The sequence below is a fragment of the Anastrepha obliqua genome, chromosome 5, assembly GCF_027943255.1.
Source record: "Anastrepha obliqua isolate idAnaObli1 chromosome 5, idAnaObli1_1.0, whole genome shotgun sequence".
In the NCBI taxonomy this organism is placed as follows: Eukaryota; Metazoa; Arthropoda; class Insecta; order Diptera; family Tephritidae; genus Anastrepha; species Anastrepha obliqua.
In genome coordinates, this window is record NC_072896.1 from 76,067,310 (window position 1) to 76,088,305 (window position 20,996).

A 20,996-nucleotide genomic window follows, 5' to 3' on the forward strand; every position below is an offset into this window, starting at 1 on the left:
GAAATTCATACGAGATATTTTCACTGTAAAGCCACCTAAATTTCTGCATGAAAATATACAATAAATATTTATATTTATACGCACTAGAAAAAGTTCATGACAAAATTTTTGAAGCGCTTGCAATATGAATTGATTCAGCTGAAAGGAATTAACTTGCCACTAGCATAGTATGGTTACATTTGTATGTATGTATGTATGTATGTATGCATATAAAGAAGATCGATTTATTTCGGTTAAAATGAGAGTAGATGCAGTGAAACGTAGAATTTCAGCAGCAAATACCTATTAAACAAGAAACCTTAAAAAAAATTAGAAAAAATAGTTTTACAATATCCTGAAATCATTAGTTTGGGTGTAAAAAGCCTATTAAACAACAAAAATGTTTATAAAAAAAAATTACATGATCTGAAAATTATTAGTTTGAGAGTAATATTTCTTTAAAAAAATTCAGTTGCACCGTTGACTCCAGCAGTTTTGCTTCTCTGAAATATCTAAAACTCGATACAGAAAAATATTTTCTCTTAAAAAAAAATTTCTTTTGAAAATATTATATTTTACTTGATAATTATTTTTTCATTCATCTTAATGATAATTGGCACTGCATTAAAATTTCTGAAATGGAATTATTTACACATTTTTTAGTAGATTTTTAATAATCAGATTATAAAAAACACTTTGCTTTAAACGAATATTTGTTCAAATTGCTTTCTCACAAATGAATTGCTGAGCTTCAACCAACTTTTTCTTTTTCCAAATTTGACACAAATACAAAATTTTTTATCATTTCCCGTGTCGTATATCGCTTCAATTGCCGTATTTTCAATCGATAGCTGAGTCACCCAAATGACTGATTGCATGCAGGGATTTAAAAGCATTCAGCTTTGACACAAACAAACGCCACTGCAGCAATGTTGCGCAAAAGTTGACAAACTCGATAAAGAGGGGACAATTTTTTGTGGAAAAAGATTGATTATTAATACTTTTTAATTTCACTTCAAAATTGAATGTTCGACTGTTTTACAATTTATAAAAATATTTTTATACAGATTTGAATGTAAATTTTGCTTACAGCCACCAAATAAAAGAACAAGCGTCTAATAATGGCAGCAAACAATTTCGTGTATAGTACAAATCTGGGCCAGCGCTTAGGCCAAAACTCTTGCAGCCCCACGCTTTCGCACAAAGCCCAATGCATTCATGCATACTCGTACATAAATACGCACACAGCTGAAATACTCGCCATATTTCCTTTGTTAAATTTATCTGCTAAAAGGCGACATCTTCTTCTGGGTTATTTATCTGAGAGCCAAAAACCAACCACTCCCACGTCATTGTAGTCGCCGTCGGCGTGCAAGAATTCTCGCTATACAAGCGCGTAACGCATATAAATGCATTCGACAGATAACCAAACACTGATCGCGCCCCAACCGTATATGGGACTGGGCAATGGCGAAGCTGATGTATACCAAAGATCGGAAATACATGCATGTAATCAACCAGTTCGCGCTGGGTGAATGGCAAACACAAAAATATCACCATGGCTCTGTCCTCAATTTGCGCGCTATCGCCTCCGATGTCGATAATCTCAAGCGCTGGCGGCGTCGTCGGCGAGAATGATGGCAATGCCACAGAAATTAAAAATAAAAATAAAAATGCACCCGCACGCACGCCAAGAGCTTGCGCGTTAAGACGCGGCGCGACAGATTCGCTTGCAATAAGTGTGTGCGCGAAGGTCAAAGTGAATTATAGCAATGTTAGTGGGGGAATAGTATAGCCTGTGTGTATAGCCTATGCCATTAGGCTTATTAAGTCAGCTGTATCTAGAATTGCCTTTAGATCCACTTGTCACCTTAGCAGCTGTGTACATTTTATTACTTGAATAGACGAGTATGTAGATAGTAAATAGGTGTGTAGCAGCAATTATTGCGCGCAAGTACGCCTACAAATGAATAGTTTAAAGCTTTTGCACCTAACTGTCTCCAAGTCTATTAGGCATTAGCATTGACTCCATTCTCGTTGTATTTGTTGTAATTTGTTTGATCTTTTCGTCACTATGTTGTCTAGACTGTACTCATTTTTCATGCCACACAAAAACATTAATCCAGTTAATTGTTGATCGCTGTGTAGAATAGAAAAGTGCATAGTTGACTTTAAGGACTTGTGAAAGTGATTGCTGAGTTGTTGTTAGGCGGCTGTAATACTCGTATTACTGTGCTTTATATTAACTTACTTGAGTTGTACTCAAATATTTTATGTGTCAGAAAAAGAACAAAAAGCCATTAGAAAGCAAAGCAAATTAAAAATTAATATATATTTTCCCTGAATAGCGAAAAGACATAAAATTACTTACACAAGCACGCAGTTGTCAAAATAATAGGCACAGTTAACAGTTTCAAGTAAAATAATTTTTTTTATTATCCAATATAATTAGTCAAATTGAAAAAGGTAGCGATTTATTCTTTAATTTTTGGCAAATAAAATGGCAGTTGTGTTTTTTTTTAGTTTCCGCATTAGTTTTGTATGGGGCATAAATTTTCATTCACTAAATTAAATAACAAAGTGCAAATTTGTTTCTTTGATAATATATACTTGTAGATGACATTTTTAAGAAAAACTACTTAAAAAAAATATATCTCTGCACATATCATTGAGCGGATAAATTACTAGTACTTCCAAAAAAGTTTTTTAACTGTTCGTAAAAAATTTTTGTCTCTCGAATATATGCACTTAAATTGTATTTGAAGCAATAATACATTTTCTAATAATATCAGTACACTTACATATATTGATCAAATTCCAGCACTACTCAATTGTGTTGTCGTATTTCTAGATTTACTTTCAAAGAATCTGAAATAAAAAAACAAAGCAAAGGTATTATAAAAAAAATAATAAAAAATATGCAGCAAATTTAAAGTAAGAAGCCAAATAGCTATACTTACCATAAACTCAACACTTGTTTAGCTCTTAACTTTATTAGTTGCTTACATACCTATTTTTGGCACTTCTTATGCTGCTCTTGTATATACACGTACATAAAAGTATAGCCATGTATATCCATTTCAACATTTTTATTCGCCAATTCGCTTTTTACTCGCTTTTAACTACCTGATTAACAAGTTGAGTATTGTTATGAGCATATTTCCAACTTTTTTTTTTATTTATTTTTTTTTTCTTCACTCTTTTTACTGATATTGTATTCAAAATATGTTCGACTTCTCGCGCATTTTAACATTTTTTGCTTTGCTCCTTTTATCTGGACTTCATTTTTTCATTTATTTGAATGTTTTTTTTTCTGTCTCACATATTTTTTTATACCTCAATTTTTTCTTATTTTCTGTAGGGTTTTTGCGCCTACTATCATCAATTACTCACATGTATGTGCGTATGTATACATATGTCATCGTATACTATTAATTCTGTTTTATATTTGTAAACAGGTTTTTTGGTTTATTTATTTTCCTTTGAGTTGGCACGATTTTATTTTGTACGACTGCAGCTTATCAATTATATTTAAATAACTTTATTTTGTTTTGGCGATTGCCAGTTGAAAGAAAAACGATAAAAGCGCAGCACTTGTACTTCGAATTCCTCTTTCTATAGTAATTTGTGGCATATCTTGCAAAACCTGTTTTTGTATAAGTACATTTTTTGGCGCGTGCTAAATTTTTTTATAGACGCGATTTCTTCGGCTCACTGGCGCCTTGTAGCAAAATACCATAAATTTGGTAGATTTTCGAGCGAAAAAAAAATAAATAGCAGAATGCAATTTGTGTTGTAGTGTCTTACGTATTTGTTTACATTTTAAAAGTTTTCCTTTGCAAATCTAAAATGCAAACTACACTTTTTCAGATTTGCGTGCAATGCACACGTATATACATATGTATGCAGATGTGCTTTGATCTCCTTTCTGTAGTAAATAGGCAATTACTTACTCAGCCGCCTGCATAAATGCTGTTGATTAACATTTTTATGCTAGATTTTTTACTGTCTGCTGTTATCAGCAGTAATCATCTCGATTTTATCTTACAAAGTCCATTTAAGTACGCACCTATCCCACGGCCTTGCCACGTCATTCTCACTTGTCACTTGTGTTGTTTTTATCAATTTCTTTAAAACTTTTTATTATCATTTTGTTGTTCTGCGCACAACATTTGAATTTGGCGAGTTTGAGATATCAAATTAAAATAAAAATTAACAACAAACAGATTACGATACATTCAAAATTGTGTGGACTTTCGCAAATATTACGTATATCATTCCAAAGGCTTATTTTTATATTTATGGCGGACTATTGCGTTTTTATAAAAATTTTCAACTCGCATTATTGTCAACTCTCAAACGCCAACATTTTCGCTAAGAAAATTATTTGATGTTTTCAAAACAAAATTAGTCAAATTTGTTGGTGCTATGTTGCCTGACCGGGTAATAATCACGAATTCAGCTGTTGCTGATTTTTTTCTTGTGATGCAAAATTTTGATTTTGAAATAAAAAATTTAGTCTCTCATCTCTCGACAGACACAATAATGGAAGACATAGTTCCCTACTATCTCAGGTATTAATAGTTTTGGGTGTGAGCCAAAATGTTTAAGGTTCGCCATCGAAGCATGAAATTATTATCTTTGAATTAAGTGTAAAGAATATAAATTCTTTTAAATTGTACAACTTGATGTTATCTCGCAAATACAGGTTTTTTATGTAAAGTTTTGTTTTTATTTGCCATCACCTACGAAGCATCAAGCGCTGTTAGGAAAACATTTTTAGTATGTTTTAACGCCTCTTACATCTTTACAAACTGAATGCCAAAATTATTATGCTGTTTTTCGATATTATCTGCCACACTCGAGGTGTATACCTCATATCAATAAATACCCAAATTTTATGAATGCAGCCTAAATTTATTTTTATTTAAATAATACATGCACACATACATGTACATACATATATCTCAACATTCCACAAAATTAAGTTTCTATTTCATAAAGTTCGGCACGTGTTTATTTGGCTTTATGTACTCGTACATACATACATGTCTTTCAACAAACATTCTCAGACCTTGGGAAATAAAAAATGGACTGTCTGTTAAGAGTGCAAGTATTTTGTTTATTATTCATTTTTTTGTTTTCGCAAATACCACACATTTATGCAAATAAAATGCGGTCATGCCAAAATTGTTCGCACAAATCATGGCAGAAGAGAATGTACCGCATTAAGCGCACATTGACTTTTAGCAGCGTTCTATTCGAGGCAAACGCAGCCAGTGCAGCTTTTTGTTATTGTATGTAAAGTACATATGTGTAAGAGAAAAGAGAATTAATATAATATGAAAAATACCTGTATTATCAGCAAAGTAATATATGGTATACCGTTAACTATCAAACTTTCGCTTTTTGTAGACTTTTTTTTTTGTGCTATCTGAGCAATTTTTTAAGGTTATGACGTTCTTCCTTATAGAGGAAAAATAGTTTTCGATTTACTCAGCAATTATTTTTATTTTATTTTTCTCATAAATTAAAAACAAGTAAAATTTTCCCTAAATACTAAAAAAAGTTAATTTTTGGTCACACCGTGTTATCAGCCTTCTTACAAAATGGAGCTAATTATATTATCTACAACTTTTTGGTTTATTTTTTAGCTACAGACATAACCAGCTGCTGTGTGTGCTAAAATTTCATAATTTTTCATTTGTTTTCTTTCTCTAGAAACATGAAAGGCCACCATGCACTTAATATCCAAGCAATAATATTTTCTTTTCTGCTAATATTGACCCACTTAAAAACAAACAAAAAACAACAAGACCATTGACACATATTTTTAGTGCTCTTTCTTTTTTATCTGTTTGTCTTGTTAGAAGACAAGTAATTGTCTTAATTAGGGCTAAGCTTTTGTTTTTCCTCCCCATAGTCATAAAGTACCACTACCAAATTGATTTTTTGTTTCTGCCCACCTTCACTACTTTTTTTGCTCTGTGCTACACTAACGTCTATTACGTGTGGATTTCAAATATGCCACCCTCGTTTACGGCACAATTTTCTCATAATTATCGGCACATGTGCAAATACTATGTGCTGTAATCAAGTAGCAGCGCAACTATTATATGTGCAGGAGCACATATGCATACATGCATATATGCATGTCTCTCTTGAACAACACCCACACAGCTTTCACTCCCCTAACTTACACGCATTTCTTGTAGCTCACTTTAGTGATTGTCATATTGCTTTAAGTGTCCCACTGGTCCGATTTTGAGTACTCACACTACCCGTCCATACCGTAAATACAAAAAAATAACAGATTGCTGTGTAGCAAAAATACAATTTCAGTAAAAGACACTATGAACTTTTCGTTCGTGTTCTAGTTTATTTGGCATGGAGCTGAGTTTAAATGATACGTGCCACGTGTTTCAATAACTTTTGCCAACATATTTACGTATTCCAAGGAAATTACATGCACACATACAAATATATTATTGACGTTGCAGTGCTGAATGTTGGCCTGTTAACAGAACGTTGTCTGTTCTTGTTGTCGGTAGTTCGCTACTATTGCGTGATTGCATATGTATGTACATATATGCTAAGGTGTTGTCTTTGGTTGCCTGACAGTGAATGAACAGCGCTGATGTTTAAGCATTACGATCCCAGCACAAATGAATCACTTTTTGGGTGGCGTGACGTTCATTTTTTGTTAGTATTTTTCATTTATTTTTTTGCTCCCGTATTTAATGTAATATGCCGTTGTACGTTTGAACTCTCTGCTGTTACTCACAGGAAAGTGACCATATGCGCAGGCCGACATAATTTTTATTACATCTGGTTTTTCCGCAATTTATTTGATTTTTCTTGGAAAATCATTAAAATATATTCGACCTTGGTTGCCGCTATATGAAATATAACTGGAAACCCCTTTTTGATTTTTTTCTTCTTCTCTGTAAAACTCGTCACAATATTTTTTTTTCTACGATAACCTCATATATTGCTGTTGAACGCTTGTTTTTTGGTTGCTTATAGCTTAGAAAACATTTCATTCTCAATATTTTTAAATAAGAATTTTGCTACTGCTCATATTGTACTTCCACTTCCTACTATTTTTCTAGCACAGAAAAATGTGCATTGTTCACTAATAAACGAAGAAATGCTATTTTCTGAAAAGATGTGGAAAAGTAGTGGTTATGTAGGTCGCTAAAATGATGAATTATTTTATACTTAATTATATTTATTTTTATTTTATTATTTTTTATTTGTTTATAATTGTTTTTGCTGCCGAATTTAATTTTGTTTATTTTTTATTTTATTTTATGTTCCATTTTATTTTATTTTTTAATTTTTTATTTATCTCTTATTTAAGTATAATTATTTTTGGTACCGAATTTTGTTTAATTAAATTTTGTTTAATTTTATTTTTATTTAATGTTCCATTTTATTTTATTTTCTAATTTTTTTTACCTTTTATTTAATTATAATTATTTCCACTATCTGATTTATTTTGATTAAATTTTGTTTACATTTTTTATATTTTATGTTCCACTTTATTTTATCTTATTTTTTCATTGATTTTTTTCGCGAGTTTTTATTTATATTTTCGATTAAATTCTTCTGTATTCACCCTCGTGCAACACCATGCGCCCAAAGCCAGCGCTCTAGCAACTAATAATAATAATGTTCACCCTCGTCATACAAGCATATGCACATACATGCAGCAACATCAGATAAATATAGTTTTGAAAGTGATTCTTGTCTGCATCTTCTTCTATGCATTTATGAGATTCTTTTGTTTTTCATACTCAGCGCAGCTGGATTGTGATGAAAAAGTTCATTTAGCATACATACATACATATATATGCATGTGCATGCATACTGAAAAGACTGAGAAATTATGTAAAGAAAAAGCTATAAATAAGTTTTTGCAAACGTGGCAGGATAATTTTAATATTGTATGAGATTAAAATCCTTTGCGTTAAAAAATTAACTGAAAAATTGCTAGTCCGTAATTTAACATTTTTTTTAGGAATTTTTTTTTATATTTTTGAAGAATATGCATATATACATATGTACATCTATCTTTGTGCTCAAGTAATTCAGGCAGCAACATTTGCACCAGTTTTACTATATTTTTTTAATAATTTATATATATTTTTTTTTCTTATAAAAATATAGTTTATTTTCCTACAAGAACCAATTAAACCCAAGTTTTACACTTTTTGCAAATAAGGAAAAAACTTTACTTTTTATAAAAATATAGTTCATTTTCCTACAAAAACCACTTAAATCCAGCCTTTTGCTTTGGAAAAAATTTAAAAAATTAAAATTTCAAACTTTTTTATCAGAATTTTTAACAAAATTTAGAGTATGCAGGGTTGTAGCCCATCACGCCCATTAAAAATCACGAACATTTATTGGTTTTATAAAACTGCGTTTCCAAATTTTGTCTATGAATTCTGAATAAAAAAGAAAATTTTGGTGAAAATATTTGAACTTTTACAATGTTTGTGCAAAGTTTAAAATTTGAATATCTTATATGTATAACGAGCTAACTTTTTTAAGAAAAAAGCAACAAAACGAAAGAAAAATAGCCAAAATTGCTCAACATTTTGCCGGTTGAGCACAACTGTTTTTCTACTTTAATGTTATCCAAAATTAGTACTTATCTTATCATTCCTTATCGCTGAGAAAACATTAGCTGAAAAGCAAATTCCGTTCGTGGCTTCTTGGGAAAACAAAATTTAACATTTGTAGGCAAATATTTACGATAGAGTTGTGCGAGGCTTGCAAAATTCTACCACTACATCAATAGTGGTACATACATACATATATGAGCACATAAATATTGTGGCAAATATTTTTTATTTACCTCGTGGAAATGTTTGTTGTGTTGTCGCTGTGTTTACACGCGCCTCATTTGGGAAATATTGATTTTTTAAATTATGAAGCACGTGTGATTTGGGAGAAGAAGGCAAAAATACTAAAGTCAAAAAATTATGAGAAATTTGTAGGCAAACTTTTGGTTATTTATTGAGGTTATACTTACAGACATATTTAATATGTAAGCATATAAAATGATAGAAAAATTAAATATTTGTTCAAGAATTGACTCGCGTATTTATTTATTTATATATATAATATTTACATAGTATAGTAATATTTATATATATATATAGTTTCATATATAAAAATGTATGTAGGAGTATATTAACGCAATTCGACACTCACTAATTTATTCTATACATTCCTTTTTCTCTCACTTTTCCACAGGATCTGGTCAAATCCCATCTTATGATAGCTGTTCGCGAGGAAGTTGAAGTACTCAAGGAGAAAATTTCCGAGCTAATGGATAAGATCAATCAACTTGAAGTTGAGAATACGATACTGAAGGCGAATATGTCGCAGGAGACATTGCAACAACTGCAAATGCAGACTCAACTTCAGATCGCTGGTAGCAACACCACCAGCAATAGCAATGGCAGTACTGGAGCAACAGCAGCGATCACAGCAGGCAATGCAAATGCCACAGCGACGCCCAACAATATGATTGCCGCAGCGCCACAGCAGCAGCCGCAACAGCAACAGCAACCACAGCAGGCTGGCACACCAACCACTGCTGCAGCTAACGAGAGCAACGATGCCAGTCCAGCGGCCGAGACAACAGCAACGGCAGCAGCAGCAACAGCAGCGGCCAGCAATGGCACCGAAAATGCGGCGGCCACCACAAATGGTCCATTGCCTTCCTCTTAAACGCCACATGCTGAAGCGTTTGTTGATGCAGCTTAGTTAAAGCGAGGCGTAGCGTTAAAAGCAAAACAAAAAACTTTCGAAGCACCAGTTTGGCTAGTTGGAGTTATATAAAATGATGTTGGTGGATGTTGATGGCATTAATGTGTTGTGCAGTTGCTGTGCGAGGCGGTTGGGAACTGTGCGCGCGAATGTATGAAATGTTGGAAGCGATTGTGTTGTTTAAGCGTTAAAGAAACGCGAAGGGGCGAGTATTAAAAATAAAAACAAAAAAGGTATCGCGAATGAGAATCTTTTTTTTTTTTTAAGAATGAAGGAGGGTTTGAAGTAAATGTTAAATAGTGCAACAGAGAAATTCACAAATTTGAATTTTTTGTTGAACAGAAAAAAAATAGATTTTCATTACTATGAAACAAATTAAAAAAATGTATGCAAAAGGCACTTGCTTTAAAAATGTTTGCGGCTTTTGAGAAATGAGGAATAGCGCCAGCGTTGTTATGGTTTAGAGCAGCTTTGTTAAAGTTGCATTATTTTATACACATATATATATTTTTTTACAAGAAAGTTACAAGAATTTTTCGATTATATGTAAATGAAGATTTTCTCAAAACTGCAAACATTACAAGCCGCGCAACTGGCGCTTTATAGTTTTATAAACTATACCAGAAAAGACAATGCAGATACTCGTTCACCTAAAACCGAAAAAACATTTATTTTCAAACGTTCGCGCTGCAAACAACAACACGTACACGCACACACGAAAAATCAACAACTCAACAACTTCAAAAAATAAATAAATAAATAAGTGAAAAAACACACATACCCTGAACGGCTTCAAACAGTTCGTTAAATTTGTGGCTATGTTGCTGCGCCCATCGGCACTGTATGTTGCTGGCAACATGTTGTGTTATTACGGCGCAACATCAATGTTGACACACAAGTTTACACGCTGTTTGATGTACACCGCCGCATGCATGTACCAAGGGTCATTACGTTAGCGGCTTACACCCAGAGTATAAATACGTGTAAAATTCGCATGCACTCAACACTCTGCAGCGTGTTGACCCAATGCGTACAAACTGCAAGGATAAAGCTGATGAATAATCATATAAAATGTGATATAACTCAATTTTTTTTTATCATTTCAAACACAACAAAGAGGTATTATATTATAAAATTGAAAGAAGAAAATAAATAAATTTTAAAACAAAAACCCACAAGTACAGCAAGAGTGCAACCAGCGGGGACAAATAGAGAAAATGCAAAAATTGGACATTTGCAAAAGAGATAATTTAGAAGAAGTAGACCAAGTAGAAGAACGGCAACAAGCAAACGGAAGTACTAACAAAACATAAACCAGAAATGTTGTAGGGCTGCACGCATCGAAAGCTGAATATCAGCCGAACTGAAGCGTTGCATTGTTGCACACCTAACTGTGCTTGTGCGAAGGAAACAATATTCAAATCATTTGTAGCGTTTTTGTTTTCGCTTTGCCATAATGTTAAATATATACATTTTTTTCTGTCTTAAAGATTTCTCTGTCCTTAGGTTTTAACTTTTCACTGACACTTGAATAGCGCAAAATTATATAAAAATTGTAATTTGCCAAATAATGATTACAAATCAGAGCGAATGAGAAAATGATGTGACTCATCGAAACTCAAAAGCAAAATATTGTATTATATTATTAATAACAATAACAACAACAACAAAGCTATTGCATGTAACATATGTATTTGAGAAAATAGAAATTAGAATATGGTTTTTGAAAAGAAGGATTGAAATAAACTATAAGTGCTAAGCGAAATGTTATGTAAAGAAAATGCATCAGGAAAATGAACGATTGTAAAACATTGCAAAAAATACACATAGAAAAATACAAATTGCATGCAAAACATACTTGCAAGTGAGCGAGTAGAATTTCCGCATAAGAAATACAAAATTTGCAAAAATGTTTGCTCTCCAAAATGCAAAAATAGAAAATGTACACCATGAAGAGCGTAAACTTGAAGTTGAAATAAAAAGAATTTCAAGTTAAAAAACAAAAGACAAAAGAATTAAATATTAGCATGGGGAGAGTAAGGAAAAACGCAAAACCAGCAGTGGGCAAAGCCGCAGATAAATAATATGATGAATTTGCAAAACAAAAAATACTAAAAAGAAGCATATGCACACACAAATGAAGCCGTGTAGCAAAATTTGTTTGATACAAAAAAAAACATACTTTAGTTTGAGCTGAAACCACTTAAAATGGAAATTTTTGGTATTGCTTGTAAATACGTAGCTGAGGGGTTTGCAGGCGCAGCACAGTGTTTAAGTGCCTCACATTTTTAACTTAATTTATTTTACTTTACATTAATAATCAATGCAAGAAGAGCTTTGAAACTAGCAAGAGATTTTTTGAAAAAAAAAAACATAAATCAGCTCAACTAAAATTGAACTTAAACTTAAACTCTAACTACAACTACATACTTCACTCTTTTCATATCAATGCCTTTTCATATTTTGCCTTCAAACAAATTTCTTAAATTTTTGTGTGTGCGTATTGCTGTAATTTTTGGTATGCAAATGTTTCTCAACTTGTTACTTTGGATCAAAATTTTCCCTAATTTACATTATTCACTTAAATTGCAAAAGAAAAGATAAAAACTGTAAAAACATTCAATATAAAAATACATATTTTTTTAAACCAAACTAAAATATTGCGCTAAGCCAACTTTATCATTATTTTGTCCAAAAAATCAAAAATTGCGCTATATGCAAAAGCAAATTGTTATTGTAAATATATATCGAAATTGTCAAAGTGAAAGGGTAAAAGAGCCAACAACAAAAGCATGTAAAATATTTCAAATAATCACCCTTAAAAAACAAAACAAATACAAAACGCATTGAAAAATGTAACAAAATATAAATAAATATCCATATAAAATTGTACTAACTGTAATGCCAGCAAAACGCCGTGATTGTAATATTAATATTAACTCCACATTGCGCTGAAGGCACTGTGCCGACATTTACTTTAGCACATATCAATAATTGTATAGTGTTTGCATTTCTTTCTTGCTTTTCAATGTTGGCAATTTTTTAACTTAATGCAAAGCAAATACTGTAAATCTTTTTTTATGCAACAAACATATACAAATACACATATAAACTAAAAGCCTGTCTATCTGTTGCTGGCGGCAACTAATTTTAATTGTATATTTATTATAAACTTTTGCATACTTCATTGAAATTTTCACAACTTTTCCAGAACCATGTAAATTTGACAATTGCTTGTGGTCTGTTTTAATTTAATTTCACAATTTTTATTTAGACTTTTGTGTGTCATAAAAATTCTATTGTCTTTCGATTCATGCGTACATAACCTAAAATGCTTAATACTAGTAAATAATGTTGTATACAAATCTGTTGTAAGATTTTTGTATGTATTTATCACACACACACACACATACGCATGTATCTTAGGTACTCAATCGCGCTTACACCACTTACACCGCCTATGCACACAATCCAACTATTATCTCTTTATAACCTCAAGTTATGTTCAGCTACAGTTTATAAGTTGACTTTTAAATCATAAAATAGGTATACATACATGTTATATATAACGATGAGAATGTGTAAGAAAATGCAAAAACGGCTGCTAGATAACGCCCAGAATCCTGCGGAGACTCTAATTGTCTAAGGATTCGCCTGCATTTGTGTGTATTACACATACACACACATGACTGAAGCAAAATCAATTGTCCATTGATACATAAATACATATACATATATATATAATATATGCAAACGCTAAAGCGCTGATTTTGCTAATTTCCTACAATTGAGTAAACAAAAAAATGTTAAGTCCAAAAAGCTTATAAACCGTAGCTAAACGCCTATGCACCTTCTTTTTAATTTCCATTGAATAAGTTTGTGATTGAAGGTGTGAGAAAGCAGTAGATATGCACACATACGTACACAGAGTGCAAACTCTCTACTGCATATACCTTCTACAAAATAACAGATACTTCATAGAAGATTGTTGTAATTTAGTATTTTTGCTTTATTTGTAATTTATAAGTTTAAATATTAATTTATTCTATAGTTAGTACGTATAAAAAATATTAAGAACAAATCAAATGAAACAATATGTAATATACGCAAATAAATGGCACTGAAAGTTATTAAATGACAACAGAAAAAGGCGCATGTTCTTCTTTTTTTAATTTTTTAAACCTGAAGCGGGCGAGATTGATAGAGAGAGAAGTTGAGTTTGCACTTTTCAATTGCAAGCGTGTAAAGAATGTATGGAAATTTGAAGTGGCATTAAAAATCGCGGCAGTTGTGGCGGCGGCTGCGGCGGGTTTTTAGAATTTTAATGCCATTTTGAGTTGAAGCAGTTTTTCAAACAAACGTTATTTCTTGTTAAATTTAATATTTTTTTAATTTTTTTATTTTTTATTTAAAGTTTTTTTAATGTAATTCTTTTTTTAATTTAATATTTTTAATTAATTATTTTTTTAAATTTAGTATTATATTATTTTAAATTTAATATATTTTTTTTAATTGTAATATTTTTTTAACTTAATATGTTTTTTGGTAACCCTTTGTCCTCGTTGCTGTTTCCGCGCGGACTAACCAGCAAATTGAAGCACTTTTGGTAAATTTCTTACCTCTAACTTTAAATGAATGTGTGTAACCATAAAAAGTAGCACATAAAACTTGTATACTTTAATATCTAATGTATTTTTACGAAGCAAATTTCTAAAACATTAGGCTTTTGTCATTTTTCTTTGTATGATAGTTGTGTGAATATAAATAGTTTACGCAACGAATTTCCTCACCAAACAAAGTTAAGTGGTGAGCGAGAGCCATCTCTCGAGTTGCGGCATTAAAAATCATATGAGGAGCAAATCATGAATCACATATCGAGTCCAAAGGGTTCATGGTTTTTTTCTTTTTAATTTAATTTTTTTTTCATTAATCTAACAATTTTTTTAATTAAAATTTTTTTTTTTTTAATTTAATAACTGTTTTGAATTAATTTTCTTTATTTAAATATTGTTTAATTTAATATTTTTTTAAATGAATATTTTTATTTATTTTTTGTTTTTTTTTTTTAATTAATATTTTCTTAATTTTATTTTTTTTTAGTAAAATTTTTTTTATATAACTTTTTTTTTAATTAAAATTTTCTTTTACTTTTTTACTTCAATTTTTTTAATTTAATATTTTTTCAAATTTATTATTTGTTTTCTTATAATATTTTCTCTAACATATTTTTTTAATTTACTGTATTTTTTTTTAATCTAATATTTTTTTTAATTTAAATATTTTTTATATTAAAAGAACAAAATATTTTTTCAATTTTTTTTTACTATTTTCTTAGTAATTTTATTAATTTACTTTATTCTATTTTTTTTGTTAACTTTTTTTTAACACATTTTTTTCTTTAATTTTTTTTCATTTTGTTTTTAGTTGAATATAATATATATTTTTTCATTTAATATCTTTTTACAAACTTTTTTTCTTCATTTAATATTTGTTTTAATTAAAAATTTTTCTTTTAATTTAATATTTTTTTGGCTAAAACTTTTTTTTTAATTATTTTATTTTTTTTTAATATTTAATTTTTTTTTTCAAATTATATCATTATTCGAAATAATATCCTTAATGAGTAAAATTGTTTCATTTACTGCTTATGTACAACAATTTGAGCTATCCAATAAAGCGTTTGGTTGGCTGTAATTAATTAAATGTGAAAATCAAATTTATAGTAAATATTTAAATTTTATTCATAAAGCATTTTAAGTTAATTTTTTTTTTAAATAAGAGCTTTAAATTTTCATTTCATTTTAGCCAACCACCTATAAGAGTAAACAAGTCAGTTATGCCCTGAAATTATGTTTGTTTTGTTGTAATCTTTTTTCTTTGCTGCTTTGAATTTTCTTTATTTTTTCTATTTATTGATTTTTAATATTTTTCCAATATTTTTCCATTTATCAATTTTCTTGCATTTATCAATTTTTTCCATTTATCAACTTTTTCCATTCATAATTTTCTTTTGTTTTTATTCACCAAATTTGTCCATTCACCTTTTTTATCTACCAATTTTTTCTAAAACAGACCACAGCATTTTATTCGCAAAAATTTGAGATAATTATATAAATTTTGATCACCGGAATCTTTGCCACTCATCAAATGCTTATACGCTAAATAAATGCTAACTTTTTAATAAAAATGCTAAAAATGCCAGAAACGCCAGTAGCAGTCAAATAGAACCCAAACTCTATTTTTTTTATCTAAATACCTACAATACAAATATTTTTTGTACATATTTTACGAATAATCAAATAAAGCAAGAAAGATGAAAGACAATTTGCAACAACTACAATATACTATGAAATACTTCTAACAGACGACTATGAAATAAGCAAAAATGTGAATAAAAAAAAAAATAGTAATTAAAATTTCAAATAAAAATCTATAGCTAGCACATAAACTATACATACGTACATACATACATACATCCATATATGCTAAGCAGAAGATTGCAGAAGAATGATTGTAAAAGAATGAATAAATATTAATGTTTAAAGAAAAATGTTCCAGCACTTGTTCAACCCATGAACAATTAGTTATTTTAGTTGCATAAAAAGAAAATGCAAGCAAAATGCCTCATTGTAAATAGAAATCCTTGTATGATTAACCAAAAAAGAAAAGGCCCAACAACTATTGTGAATTCAAAAACTAAGCTAAATTAAAAAATAAAAATACGAAAGCTACAGCAACGCACGTTAATAGCGTGGCATAAGTTAAATATTTACTAGTGAAGTAGTATGTGGGAGCCAATAAGCGCCTCCCACCACCCACTCAGCCAGACAACCAAGCGGAGCCAGCGTTTGTAGCAGCAGGCGGTGTTTAAAAGTATGAACGAATTTTAATAAAAAAATGCAAACAAACTCTTAACTAGTCTCTTTGTTACTTTTTTGTTTAGTTTTTGAATGTTTTCTTTTTCCTAATCGATGTCATATAAATGAGTGTATTCGTTTATGAAAAAAATTTCTAAACAAAATAATATGATTTTTGTGTCATTTTAAAAATAAAGTCCAAAAGTTAATTGTAATTTTTTTTTTTTTTGTTTGATAGTTTTATATAAATTTTACATATTTGTATTATCACTATGAATGAAAAGTATATATTTATATTTTATATATTATTAGAAAGCAAATATTGTATGAATGGCATGATGAATACCTTGGATCTATGTTAATATTTAATAAAATGTAATGAAACAACTTGAAAACTGATTAATCTATTAAAATGTGACTTGTAATGCTTAAATGATATTTTTAATTGTTTATTAATGAAAATAATTAGTTGTAAAATATATACATATATGTGAAAGTAGCGTACACAGCAATTTGTTGCTGTAAATCGAGATATAATAGTGATGATGATTATAATGATGATAATGATAGTGTAAAAGAGGAGAGAACAAAAATTAAATAAAAATAAAGTATGAAAATATGCTTCTTTAAAACCGTAAATGTCTTTGTGTAATTATTTATTCAAATACAAGGGAATAGAATAGTAAAACAGAACAACTAGTTTTTCCTCATTTGTTTATAAAAGCGAGTTCAAATGAGAATAAACGATTTACAAGCAAAGCGTTGCACGACCCACTACAAGAATCGAAGGTTGCCTTTCACATTTTGCGTCCAATGATGAAAACACATTGAAATAATAATAAAAATGGACTTTATTGTTTTTGAAAATATTCTTTGTGGAAGTCAATACATTTTTGGATTTGCTTGAACCAATTTTAAAAACACTCTTGCCACTCAGAAGTGGATACCTGCAAAAACAGCTGTTTAAAGGTTTCAATAGCTTCTTTAGGCGTTGAAAAACATTGACTTCGCATTTTATTTTTCATGTTCGGGAACAAAAGGTGGCAAATCAAGAATAATTCATCGCAAGTTAATACCATCATTTACGCGATAAATTTTTCAAATCTTTGAGAAAAGAACAAATAGAGTTATATGTAATTTTATGCTAAAAACTACCAAACTGCGTTAAAAAAAATAATTGGCGCGTACACTTCTATTAGGAGTTTGACCGAGATCCTCGTCGTATTTGTGACGTGCGTCTTGATGTTGTCCACAAATGGAGGGACCTACAGTTTCAAGCCGACTCCGAACGGCAGATATTTTTTATGAGTAGCTTTTTCATGGCAGAAATACACTCGGAAGTTTGCTATTGACTGCCGAGGGGCGACCGCTATTAGAAAAAGTTGTTCTATTATTTTGGTATTTGATGTACGGAGACTCGATCCAACTCACATCCCAATGGTAGTCACGCACCAACCTTTTCGGCGTGATAAACGATAGAAAAAGGAGGAAATATTGGAGGATGTTCTGTCATGATTTGGGCAGTCATTAGTAAAAAAGGCAAAACGTCTATATATAGTATTTTATATCCATAAAAAATATAGTGTACTTTTTTAGATAATACTCGTAACCCTAATCTCAGCCCCATCGACAATGTATGGGCAATACTTTCTGAATCAATTTTCAAAAATGGAGCACAGTTTTATAGCGATGAAACCCTTAGAAATGTGATTATTGTCGGATGATCAAAATATTATAAAAAACCTCATCAAATCGATGCCTCGATGGCTTCAAGAAGTTATAATCAATGAAAATCCAAATTATAAACTAATCCCAAGAATTATATTTGTTTATTTTAAATACAGGGTCCGGCGCTCGAATTGTAACCAATTAAACAGGCCATAAATTTAGTTGGGAAATTTACTTTTATTCAATTCAAAGTAAAAAACGTGTGAAAATAATACAAAACTAAGAATCAGTTTACTTTTGCTCGATATGACCACCTTTTGCCTTGACTATCGCCTTGAGACGGTCCAGAAACGAATCCAAAGCTGCCCGAATGTGACTTGTAGGTATTTTGGTCCATTCGCGGAGAATGGCTTCTTTCAGCGCCTCGAGACTGGTGAATCTTTTAGTTCGGAACTTGCTCTCCAAAATGGCCCACAAAGAATAATCCATCGGATTCGCGTCTGGTGAATTTGAGAGCCATTGTGTGTACGTTATGAAGTTCGGAACGTTGTTTTTTAGCCATTCTTGGTTCAACCCGAGCTTTGTGAGACGGTGCCGAGTCCTGTTGAAACTTCCATGGTCTGCCACCGAAATGTTTGTCTGCCCACGGCTTCAAAGCAACCTCCAGAATACTTTCCCGATAATATTTCGTATTTACCTTGACGCCAGGCTCCATGAAAAAGATTGGAGAGCGCCCATCTGCGGTTACAGCGGCCCAAACCATTACCTGTGGTGGGTGCTGCCTCCTGGTGGCCATTCGATGACCCAAATTCTCGTATGAACGATCGTTCAAATAAACCCTTTCGTTTTGGAAGTTTACGAGTTGCTCAATTTGAAAAATTTTCTCGTCAGAAAACACAATGTTCAGAAATTGACCGCTTTCGGCCAAGCGGAGCAACTCCTTCGCTCTCTCAAGTCTGACTTGTTGGAGATTTGGTGTGAGATCATGCGCCTTTTGGATCTTGTAATGCTTGACTTTGAGATCATTTTTCAAAATGCGGTGGATGCTAAGGTCAGTTATTTTCAGTTCTTTCGCCATTTGATTGGCACTTTGTCGAGGATTTCGCTCAAGTCGCTTCTTCACTTTTTGAACCACTTCACGTGACTTTGTAGTTTTTTGATGACCACCTTCATGGTGTTTCGTGATGTTACCAGTATCATTGCAATGCAATTACAAAAACTTTATTTACTTTAAGGTGCTCGAGCCCACGAACAATCGCTGGTTGTGATTTTCTAGCCAAATATAATGCAATCACACTATTACGTTTGAAATCCATTACTGGCCGTTTACTCGAGGCAAAATGCTTCCGCGCGCTTATAAACAATACGTACTCTGGACTATCATTTAGCCAACTAACAGACAGCTGATGCTCGTGCATTAGCCGTATGGAGAACGTTCACGTGGTATTTGTATTGAGAAAATGTCGCGCCCTCAAGACATGCATATTCCGAAATTGTTTGAGAAAACGTATGAATATGGTGATATTATCCTCAGAAAAGGTGTTGAATCCGACGTCGTTTTATATGAAGCGACTGCAGAGGAAATCGCTAACGTCGAAGCAGAAGGTAACTTACCTGAAGATCAAATCAGCGTTTGGGATTTGAGTTAGACAGAAAGAAGAATTGAAATTGAATTTCAAGAAAATGTAATATCATGGTCCCGGGATAGGCCGATCGCATTCGAATTAGACCCAGAAACAAGCGCGAGCCGTAGGCTTTGCAACGCATCAAATATTTATGGTATTTTGTGTTCCGACTATTTTGTTTGCTGTCCCGTTACTTTGCTTCGTTTTATTTTAGGACCTACCATTTTCTTTTCCTCTCGTGTTTCGAATGAGCTTTCCGCATTTGATCTTTTCTTTTCAACGGTCAAGTGGCCCACATTGAAATACACGAAACTTCTACACTGTCACGAACTTCTACACTGCGAAAACGCGATAGCATTCATACACGAGTTGAAGAATGAAATGGATTTAACTAGTCTTAAACGTCGCCTCAAAGTGGATGAACCCCCACTGCCGAAGAAACGAGATGCAGCAAATGCCCCTACGACGTGAGACCAAATAAGTATAGTAACTTCTATAGCTCCTTCCGCAAAGCTTTATATTCGAAACGTTACCAAAAGTTTATGTTCAGAATTTATACTACTTAAAGAAATAAATATAGAAATAAACGTAAATACATTGCATTTTTTTATTATTTAATATTTTTTTATTTACATTTAGTAATGAAACTCAGATATTGAATTAAATTACTTTTTCTTTTTCTTCAATCAAATTTAAATTTGACCCTAAAAGGAAATTAATTTAAAACAGGTAAGTAGGCCACGTGCAGGCTTAAATTGCCTAAAACTGTGGCGGCAAGTTTGGTTTTTGCTTTATTGGTTTATTAAACATACACTTTTTACCGAAATACTAAACCCACTTGCTCAACCAATAGCTTATAAAGCTATTCAGCACTTGGCCCCTTTTATTCATTTTAGTTTGATACTCTTACTTTTAAAATATGGTTAGATTTGGCACAGTTATCGCTATTTTCCGCAATACATCAAAAAGAATAAACCCACTGTCCCGTAGACGCGACTTTTTGTTATCTACTTCTAGGCAATTTATTATCTCTGCACACGTACGTTCGCAGTCAACATGTATATGTACGCTAAACATACAC

At 31.3% G+C, this 20,996-nt stretch overlaps 1 protein-coding gene across 3 annotated transcripts in view; it reads left to right on the forward strand.

Annotated features, from left to right (window-relative positions):
* LOC129248014 (protein bunched, class 1/class 3/D/E isoforms-like) overlaps positions 1 to 12,913 on the forward strand; it is a 153,122-nt gene extending 140,209 nt beyond the window's left edge. For all 3 annotated transcript variants that reach the window (XM_054887415.1, XM_054887416.1, XM_054887417.1), the window contains one exon: positions 9,247 to 12,913. In XM_054887415.1, the coding sequence (XP_054743390.1) occupies positions 9,247 to 9,726 (480 nt within the window). In that variant the 3' untranslated portion in view covers positions 9,727 to 12,913. The remainder of the gene's footprint in view (positions 1 to 9,246) is intronic.
* The last annotated feature ends 8,083 nt before the right edge of the window (positions 12,914 to 20,996 follow it).